The sequence below is a fragment of the Dermacentor andersoni genome, chromosome 9 (assembly GCF_023375885.2).
Source record: "Dermacentor andersoni chromosome 9, qqDerAnde1_hic_scaffold, whole genome shotgun sequence".
NCBI classification, from domain to species: Eukaryota; Metazoa; Arthropoda; class Arachnida; order Ixodida; family Ixodidae; genus Dermacentor; species Dermacentor andersoni.
In genome coordinates this window covers 91,546,558-91,556,494 of record NC_092822.1, presented here as the reverse complement: position 1 = coordinate 91,556,494, position 9,937 = coordinate 91,546,558, and the positions used below count along the sequence as shown (strand labels likewise).

The following is a 9,937-nucleotide window of genomic DNA, read 5'->3' as shown; positions in this document are numbered from 1 at the left end:
CTTCTAGGTTTTTCCGCTTCGCCTGGTTGTTCCTTCTCCAACTTCGCTCAACGTCACCTAGTCTTTCCTCTGATTTCACCGCTTCGCTTCATTGTTCCTTCCCCCACTTGGCTCAACGTCACCTAGCCTTTCCTCTAGGTATCACCACTTCGCGTCGTTGTTCGTTTCCCCACTTGGCTCAACGTCACCTAAACTGTCCTCTAGGTTTCTCCGCTTCGCCTCGTTGTTCCTCCCCCCCCCCCCCCTTCGCTCAACGCCACCTAGACTTTCCTCTTGGTGTTTCCGCTTCGGCTTGTTGTTCCTTCGCTCACTTCGCTCAATGCCACCTAGACTTTCCTCTAGGTATCTACGCTTCGCCTCCTTGTTCCTTCCCCCACTTCGCTCAACGCCACCTAGACTTTCCTCTAAGTTTCTCCGCTTCGCCTCGTTGTTCCTTCCCCCACTTCACTCAACGTCACCTGGGCTTTCCTCTAGGTTTCTCCGCTTCACCTCGTTGTTCCTTCCCCCACTTCGCTCAACGCCACCTGGACTTTCCTCTAGCTTTTGCTGCTTTGCCGTTCACTCAGCGCGCTCCTTCGTACAATGCGCCTTCCTCACGCCTTCGAATAGACATTCGCCAATTGCGCTAACTGCCCAGTTATGCTTTCGCGTAAAGGGCTGTTATTTCAGCTTCGATTGAGAGAAGGTTAGCGAAGAAGGAAACAACCATCGCTGCTGAAAGAAGAACAGTTCCGAAGTAAACACAAGCAAATAACATTATTTTATTCAAGGAAATGAATATTCGTAATAGCTTTTCAAGCGCTACTAGGAACGAAAAAGACAACTCTCTTTCGCTCTTTCAGTAAACATAGTGCATTCCCATTTTTCAGCACTTTCTAGAAAAAAGAGGCGTTCATGCCGCTTACTACTGCCATGCACTGGTGCTCTTGTAAGCTCCAGAAAAGCCTGCTCGTAGAGGTTGTCCGCTACTATACGCCCCCGCCCCTCACCCGCACGGTTCTGCTAGTCACCGTTTCTCTGAATTATAGTGGCTCTGAGCTACACAGCTGCGATGAATCATGAGTCAGCGGGGTCAGTGAAAAAGTGTAATTTACGGCAATCAGACAGAAACGATGAAAATGCCAACTAAAATAAGCCGGGACGTGATAAGGGGGTGTCAATGTGGCAAGCCTAAAAAAATTAATCTCACTCCTTTATCAACAAAAATAGCGTCCCTCCTTTTTTTTTTTTATCGGATATGGCACCACAGTATCTTGTTCTTTCGGAAGTGACGAGCGCCATCTGGTTGTCAGGAAGATGGCGCTGAGTAACATGAAACGCTGCCGAACCGCCATGTTCTGAACATAGGGGCTTCTAAGGAAACTTCCCTACCCTTGATCGTACTATGTGCAGCCCGCTCTAGAAAAGAAAATCCTGGCGGTCCGGCTAGACCTGCCGGTCCCGACGTGGGACTAGCCGGATGCGCGACGAGTTCGCGTCCTCGCCGGACCTGCAATAAAGTTTATTCACTCACTCAGTCCACGACAGGCGCAAAATTTGGGAGAACCAAGATGGCGGATCGTTCCGTGTGCTCTGTGTCGCCGCGCATCTAGCGCCTGAAAATTGTGTAAACCCAAGTTTGGAAATTGTGTTTCAGCAACGGGCAGCACAAAGCATTCGCTCTCCTCTGCCCCCCCCCCCCCTCTTTATTGCGCCAGCGTGGTCAGGGCGAGTCTTCTCGTCACCAGAGAGATATTTTCTTTCACGTTTATATGTGAGCACGTGACATAACGATTTTTATTATCATTAGTAATCGAAGGTTTACTGCAGCTTACGCGACAGATAAAACTACGAAACTTAATTCCCGGATGATGCTGCTATCGCTATCAATTCTTTTCTTGTCTGGTGGAGTTGCGAGCTCGTTTTGCGTTCAGGTGTGACGTTTCTGAGGAGCACAATTCCTGGCTCATTCCTGACGCAGAAGATATGGTCAAGGTAATCGAGAACCTCCACGATTACTGTGCAACTTCAACCGTTCAGGCAAAATGGGGCGCCGTAATTATACGGCTGAAGTTAGTCGATGCGACCGGACTAGTTAACTCTTAATAGACGTTATTCGTTTTCATCTGCATCAGTGAGGAAGCTTGCAAGGAATTCTGCCCCTAAAGCGCCACCTTACACATGCATATAAAAGAAATACCTAAAGCCTGTTATTCTCACCTTTGTTGTAATCCTGCAGCTCCCTTTCCACGCCTCCCTTGCAACCACCATACATACTGCAACCGCTGCCCATTCTTGTTCGCTTGCTATCGCGCGTTAACTTTATTTATTGATTCAATGATTCAATTGGCAACTCGTTCACTGCAAGTCTTTGTTGGTAAAACATGTTAAGAATTTATGATTGACATTTTACGACGACTGTTCTATGTACAAACTTGAACACCCTCCTTGCCTAAGCAATGCCACCTTTCTAGATTTATTATAACAAGCCAACACTCCCACCGAAGACAACATAGGGGAAATTTTTTGTGCCTAATAAATGAATAAAGAAAGGATGAAATAATGGAAATGAAAGTGGATGAAAAAACTTGCCGCAGGTGAGGAATGATCCCACAACCTTCGCATTTCGCTAGCGATGCTCTATGTTTGTTGGCTCCTTACGACTAATAAAAAAAAATCGGGCCCCTCGGTTGACCCCCTTTTCTTCACCTTTCTAGATTGTCTCAGAAGGCGCGTTCATTTTGCATGCTCTTACACTGTCCTTCGATCGCGCTGTGGTTTCAGCGGACAGTAACTCGACCTCACTGCAAGTCGTGGCGGAATTGAGGGATGCATATTATCAAACTTGCATAAGGGATGCTGCCAAACGCATAATTTTCAAGCAACATTCTCAATCCAGCAGTTGTAACATTTGCTGCTATTTGAATAAGTATATTATGGAGTTGCTGAAATGAATATTTGTCACTGATTCTCCGGTGCACGAGAAGCAGCGAGCTTTTGAAAAATGTCACGTGCAGAGTGGTAATATTAGGAATTTAATATCTTCGGTGAAACAGCAGGCTCAATAAGAACATGCGAGTCTGAAAACACTACCTGATGTCTCGTCTTGAGTGAAGTTTATTAACTTCCAAAGTTGTCAACTCTACTGCACTGACACACTTGTTGTGGTGGTCAATTCAATAGCAGCCTCTTGTTGCACCACGTCTTCGCGTTCATCCTTGATAATTTTAAGCGCCCATAGTCCGGCAGAAACGATCACCACCGCAGCTACAATAAGAGCCAGAACCAAAGGCATTGCAGATGTGGATGTGCCCTCATTGCTGTCTTCTGCGCGGTGCCCGCCTGTAGATTGATTGCCTTTGCCAGCTTCCGTGTAGCTCGGGGGCTCCTTTCTTGGCGCCTTTGACGTGTACTTTTGGTCGTCGTCAGAGTCTTCAATCGTGGATGTAAACGCCACATCATCATTTTCGGCTGTGTTTCCGCCTGTCAATGTTGTGGTACCTTCTTCTGCTGCTGTATGTCTTGTGGGCACACTGGCTAGGGGCTCTGATGTGTACTTTTCCTCGTCGAAGTAGTCCAAGTCTGCCACATCTGACAGCTCGGAAGTCACGTTAAGGGAGTTTGTCGTTCTAGCAGCAAACTTAACTTGCCATCTTGTATATCTTTCAGTAACTTCTGCCCAGTCAGGAGAAAGCGATATGGTAACTTCGTTAAGCTCGAATGCTTCACCAGGTTCTAAGGTTCCCGTAACCAAATCGGTTGAATCAATCTTCCCTTGTGACTCGAAGTTCTCCTCAAGACTTGCGGACGTCTTACTCACACGGATATCGATTGATGACGCTGTTAGAGAGAACACATGAAACGAAACGAATGTTATAGCAAAACCTGAGCGAATGATTTCTCATGCGAGGTATATCTCGAATTGGTAACAAAACACGCCAACATGTATTCGATACTACATTGCGCCTGTCCTCATCCTTCAGAAAGAATACTTTTAAACAGCTTATATTTTGTGCCCTTATTTCAGTATCCATTTTTTCTCGTTATGTTGTATCTGTGTCACCATACAAAGTACATACATTCGGGCTTAGATATCACAGCTATATTCGATTCTTAGATACATTTTTAATTCTGCCCGCAACAAAGGTGGCGTCACGGATAGGCTTGATTTAAATTTGCCTGGATTACACATTTGATTTAACAGTCAGAGTATTGCACTTCTACTCAACGCGCGCCGAATTCGTTCCAGGTGACCAGTTCTCCGGGGAATATATCCAGAACCATGCTTCACACTCTCATTCCGTTCTTCGGCGTCCTTATATGGTAAAGTACTCGCTGCGCTTTCAGAGCTAGTCTAATACCAACCTTTTCCAGAGTTCAGGTGTGCACCCGCCCAATTCCAGCTCATCTCAACGAGAAGAGTGCCATTGTTTCCTGGTCTCGCACAACAGACTTGAAATTTCCAAGGTTTCAATGGCGGGTACATGCTTTCGGTGATATTGTGGTCGACATAGAATGATCCTCCATCGACAACGCTGTACCAAGTGCCGTTGATTATCTCTTCTCCTGGCCGCTGGGGTTCGTACTCGAAGGTGCCATTGTAGGAAGGGAAGCACTCTTTGGGATACGAATTGGACAGCTCGCAACACTCTTTGGGATACTCATGGGGCAGGTTGCAGGGCCCTGCAGGTGATGTTGCAATTAAAAATATTGTCGTGGGGGTTTCAGACATAGCAAACAAACAAAACACGGCTTTGTACTTGCTGTCAAGAAAGCTCCTTGTGAACACTATCATTGTGCTGTGTGTTATTTACAGTAGCTGATTTCATGGGAAGAGTAAACGTAAACAGGTGCATATAAGGAGATTTTTACACCGCTAAGGAAACGAGTCGGTCAAAAGACATTTTAATGGATGGCTCAGTCACTTCTCGCGCACGTACTTGAGAGGTGTTTAAGGAACATGGCATTCAAAAGCGATTTATTATTTTCTGTCACTTCCATACCACTGATTAATTGGTATGAATATTGTTATTCAAAGAACGCTAAAATATAAAATTCTGAAGCTCGAGCTAGTAAATTTGGTGGGGAACTAATAAAAATGATAAGTGGTGACACATATGGGTAACGCTCATGTGTAACCACATTTCATGTCGAATAAGGAGCAATCTTATTCCTTTCTTTGGCTTAATCCAAACGGCATCCAGTTTTCAGTCTAGGATTAGTTAATGTGTTTCGTGATATGAGCGAACTTTGACTCTGCCTGAATCCGGATGTTGGAATGGCGCCAACACGAACCGAGGCCGCGCACTCTCGGGCTCGGTGCTTCTCTGCGTTTTTTTAAACGTTGGGCGCTGCGCGTGAATTGACCACTCGCGTTGCTACAACCACTAAAGTTCTAGCGGTGGTGTTTTTTTTTAAATAACACTTCGGGATCATGATCAACCAAATAAATATGCACCCCCGTGCACATGCACGCCACCTAACACACAACACGCACACACACAAGCATAAAATGCCACATGACAGCTATGAAAACGTGAATTCGCCTTGTTGCAAAGAAAGCACCTAATTTTCAGGTTCAACAAAACTGGCTATTACGCAGTGTCCCTGAAAAATTTCGGACACGGAGGACAACTCGCAAAGCCAAGAATATGTCTCAGTACGGTTGGCCGTAGTCAACGGCAAGTGCCCATTGTCTGTACGTTTTCTGGTATATTTATATTCTCAGCTGGTGAGTCACAACAAATAGTCATAACGGGCCAGTTGAAAGAGTTGATTCGAAGAATCGTTAACGTGTTTGGTTGTCGTGTCGCGCCATATGCCAAAACCGTTGCGCGGCCAACCGGTAAGTAGCGTTGTTTTATTGTGGCTCCGGTTCAGCTCGGATGCAGGCACCTTCAGAAATATTGCTTTAGGATCACGTTCAGTTCCCACGAAAATTCCGTTTATGATATGATTTCCTGTTGCGCCCAGTTCAGTGGTGACAATAGCATGATTTTTTTTTTAATATAACCTGATCACTCGTTTTTTAGAGATACCACAAACGCATTCGAGCAATGGCTTAACTCCAAACGTAGCACACCGAGCGTGCCAAAAACTTGGCAAAACGAACATTGACAAGCGACAAATAGTTGCTAGATCACGGTGAGATCTGCAGTGACTTGGCGATTGCGAACTTCACCTACGGCAGGGCTAGTCGGTATTATCTTGGTCGACGCAAGCATCCCTCTTGTTTCCTTTCACCAACAGAGCCTTGCAACGGCATGTATGGAGACCGACGTGCAGAAATAAGTTTTTTTGTAAAACTATCGTCAACATTCGTAAAATCGTGAATGGTTCAAATTCCTAAACATTACAAAAAATTCGCTGTTGGCAGGTATGATTACAGCTTAATCTTTGTTAACGAAAGGCGGCACTCATGTCTCGCTGCCCTCTCACTTCTTTTCTGCACCGCGTTAATGTTTGTCAGCGCGGCAGGCCCGCCCGTGCTTCGATGAAGGAAAACAATTATGAATTTTTGTTGTATTGTGACAACGACGATCACGGCATCAAGGATCACGGAAAATGTACTTAACAGTTATATGTTAATTACATTATACCTATGGGCCACTTCGGTTACCTTTGTAAGGCAGTCCATAATAATAACATTTATGCGATTTGGGAAGCGTCGGAATGCGTTACTGAAAAGGCTGGCAAATGTAGCAAAGCTAGGTTCACCTCCAGCAAGCAACACTACTCATCCCTTGCTGAAAGTGTGCAGAAAATAAAGAAGAAAAGAAAGCAAAAGAAAAAGAACATATCAGATGCGTATAACCTCGGAACTTCGTTGACGAGTCTCCCAATGCCGCGAACATGGAAACAGGTGCGGCGCGCAGGTGGGCACGGGTAGTCACTGGGACCTGAATCTGGAATGCCGCTGCTTGCCTGCCCTGCTTTCTCAGAGATCCAGAGGCGCCTCTTAATAAAACAACGTAAGGGTAGGAATTTGTAGAGTAGGCGTCCTCGGAAGTTACAAAAAGCATGCCCACGCTTATCCGACCCTAGCCAGAAGGTACTAGGCCCGATCCCGACCCGGGTCCTCATTAATAATAGATCAAGCTTACGATGCCATCGCTTCCGATCTGCATTACTCTGTTGGGGGAAGCTTCATGCTTTTCAGAAATATCGTGGCGGTGTTGACGTCTAATTCATTTAAAAGATTTGCCAAGTGTCGCATTACGATTGCGTTAGGATTACCTCACAGATGCCGCAGACACATTGGCGGGAAATTAGGAATTGTTTAAGATTGAAAGAAGTTCCTGAGACTGACTTCGTCAAAAGTGTGGCTTTGAAAGCCAATGAGCAATATTTCTCCTACAGTTTGCTGCACACAAAATAAAACTGTTGTACCGTACATACCTATAATTATAAATCATTCTGTGTCTTTATAGCACGACAAGCTGTGTGAAAAACCTGTCATGCATAATGTGCAATTGCATGTCGCTATTCGTGCCTGGCCTAGACAATAGCCGTCTTCTTGGGTCGCCACCATTGGAGGTTATGTAATTAGCTGTTATTTTTTTACCCTAAATTACGGTCCTTCACAAAGTACACGCTATATAGCTTTGCGTCTTTGCGGTTGATAACCATGCAACAGTGTGATGTACACTCTCATGGTTCTTTCGGGCTCTGGGCACGGATGACGGGGCCCTTGTGATTATGCGGGCGGAGTTTGTTATCAATATTTGAAGTGGCCCGGCTATAGGGCAGTGTACCCATTCAAAGGCACTCGAATCAAGCAGACCCGATACTCGCAGCATTTTAAACAGTAGTACCTTTGTCAATGAACTATCCCCCCCTCCCCCCAGTTGTATACAACATAAAATATTCTCACGAGTCTTTACACGTGCCTTGTCGGTTTGCTTCCCGTCAGTACGTCATCCTATTCACTACGTGACACAGGGTTTGTTTTTTAGCTTTATGCCAAGCAAAAGATTTGCGGGCTCATGCTGGAGGCTGCCAAAAAAAAAGTAAGGATCGTGTTCCTACATTCAGCGCGAGTGTTTCACGAAGACGTCTGAATGATTGTACTCACCGGTGGTATTCTGCTTGATAATGAGGGGCATATTGGAGCTGGCAGAACATGTCATCCTGCAGGACACGCTGGCGTTTCGACCGCTCACGTATGCCTGCAAGATGTACCTTCCACTTCCAATAAAGTCGGTGTAGTACTCAGAGTACTTCCCGTCATCTACGTACACGTCTGGGTCTGCAGAAACATCATCATCATCACCATCAGCCTATTTATTGTCCACTGCAGGACGAAGGCCTCTCACTGCGATCTGCAATTAGCCCTGCCTTGCGCCAACCGATTCCAACAAGCGTCCGCGTCTGCAAAATTTGCTCCAGCAACTCTTTAATACTGAAGTTTCAGCCACAACGGAACAATAACATCGTTAAACAATCTCTGCTCCACGTCATTTTCTGTAGCGCCACGCTACGGGAGTGTGCAGAATAATCAATGCTCACGGTATTGATAAATGTTAAAGCGTAAGCTTTCTTTCCAGAGCTCGATCCCCAGCCCCATCATGTGAAATGTGTAATGCCTTGTATCTGCACGAAAATGCGTCGTAATTTAAAACATTTATTCGTTATGAAAGTGTAAATGTAAATGACTGGTAGCTTTTTAAGGCGACATGGAAAAATTTAAAGCAATAAAAAAAAAACTATATATTTATAGAGATACATAGGGCTCCCTAGAAAATGCATGAGACAACCTATAGCAGGGACGGGCCAACTGAACTTCGAGGGTGGGTCAACTTGAACTTTTCATTTGGGTCAACTTGCACACCCGAGACTTTGAGGTGGGCCTACTGAAATTTTGGTGTGGCCAACTTCCAACTAGGTGGGGAGGAAACAAATTTGGGGGTGGGCCAATGTGAAATTTCAACGTGGGCCACCTTAAACTTGGGGTGGACTAACTTGAATTTTTTTTTTTTCGTTAGGAGCAGGGGGGTTCAACTTGAAATTTGGGGACGGGCCAACTTTAAACTTGTGGGTGGGCCTACTTACGACTTTGGGATTGCCCTATGCCCAAGTGAACGCTGCTGAACGTCCTTCGAGTACTGAACACCTCGCAGGCAAACGGGTGCGTTGACAAGCTTGGCGAGTTTTCATTGGGCCTTGCCAAGGCGCAGTCAAAACGCCGGCGAGAGGTTGTGCGGACAAGGAATGCGAACATAACACAAGCTTGCGAAAGCTGCCATCGTGGCGATGCACTGTCCCTTCACGCGACGCCTAGCGCGCTGCTGCGACAGCTGGTGTTCGACCCCGAGATTCTGGAGCACCTTCTCCGTGCCTGCCCATCCTTGGCGCAGGAACGCACCATAGTGATCAACACTTACAGATGCCACGGTCTTCTAGCGGCCACAGAGACTGACCTGCTGTTCCCGGTGTGTCTCCAGCTCCCTGCGCTGCGAAGCCTGCTGGGGTTTAATAATTCCACTGGAATAGGCACCCCGTAAGCGCCCGCTACAACGCTGGCAACTTTACTGAGGACTGTCCCCTTTCGAGCATAGTGGAGTCTCTTAGGCCACATTCTCCCTTTTTCTCTGTCATCTTTCACTTCGCACTCCCTCTCCCCTGACAACGCTTCGCCGTGCTCCCTCCGGGGTTGCAGAATCAAGCGTCTTTCTTTTCTTTATAAGGTCGCTATCAATCTGGTGTTCGCTTTCGAACGCTCTGCAGCTCCATCGAGGCGCGCTTTTGGTCGGCATTACGGCTCATTTGATACAATTGCACTGAAGGGGTCGGATGCGGCGAGAAAATGTGACATTTGTCTACTAAAGCGTAAGTACTCTTTGCCACTGGAAGGACGATGGGTAGACGCGCGCAAATTAGGAAAGGGATTTAAGCAGCACTTAGCAAAAAACGAAGCCGCAGCCGAGCCAAACAACGCTTCGCATTATTCGGCAATTTT

The 9,937-nt window shown here is 46.2% G+C and overlaps 1 protein-coding gene across 1 annotated transcript; it reads right to left on the bottom strand.

The window, feature by feature from the left end:
• Positions 1-3,013: 3,013 nt before the first annotated feature.
• Positions 3,014-9,594, bottom strand: LOC129383468 (uncharacterized). Its single transcript, XM_072284373.1, has 3 exons — positions 8,054-9,594; positions 4,345-4,662; positions 3,014-3,819 (listed from the first exon to the last, which is right to left on the bottom strand). Exons 1-3 carry the CDS (start codon positions 8,106-8,108, stop codon positions 3,122-3,124), a joined length of 1,071 nt encoding a protein of 356 aa, XP_072140474.1. The 5' UTR covers positions 8,109-9,594; the 3' UTR covers positions 3,014-3,121.
• Between the last annotated feature and the right edge of the window lie 343 nt (positions 9,595-9,937).

Bases quoted from the DNA above. Each gene is read 5' to 3' on its own strand.
- LOC129383468 (XM_072284373.1), bottom strand. From the start codon at position 8,108: ATGACATGTTCTGCCAGCTCCAATATGCCCCTCATTATCAAGCAGAAT. The intron at 4,663-8,053 runs GTGAGTACAATC...CATCACCTGCAG, and splicing joins TATCAAGCAGAATACCACCG to GGCCCTGCAACCTGCCCCAT. The intron at 3,820-4,344 runs GTTGGTATTAGA...TCTCTCTAACAG, and splicing joins ACACCTGAACTCTGGAAAAG to CGTCATCAATCGATATCCGT.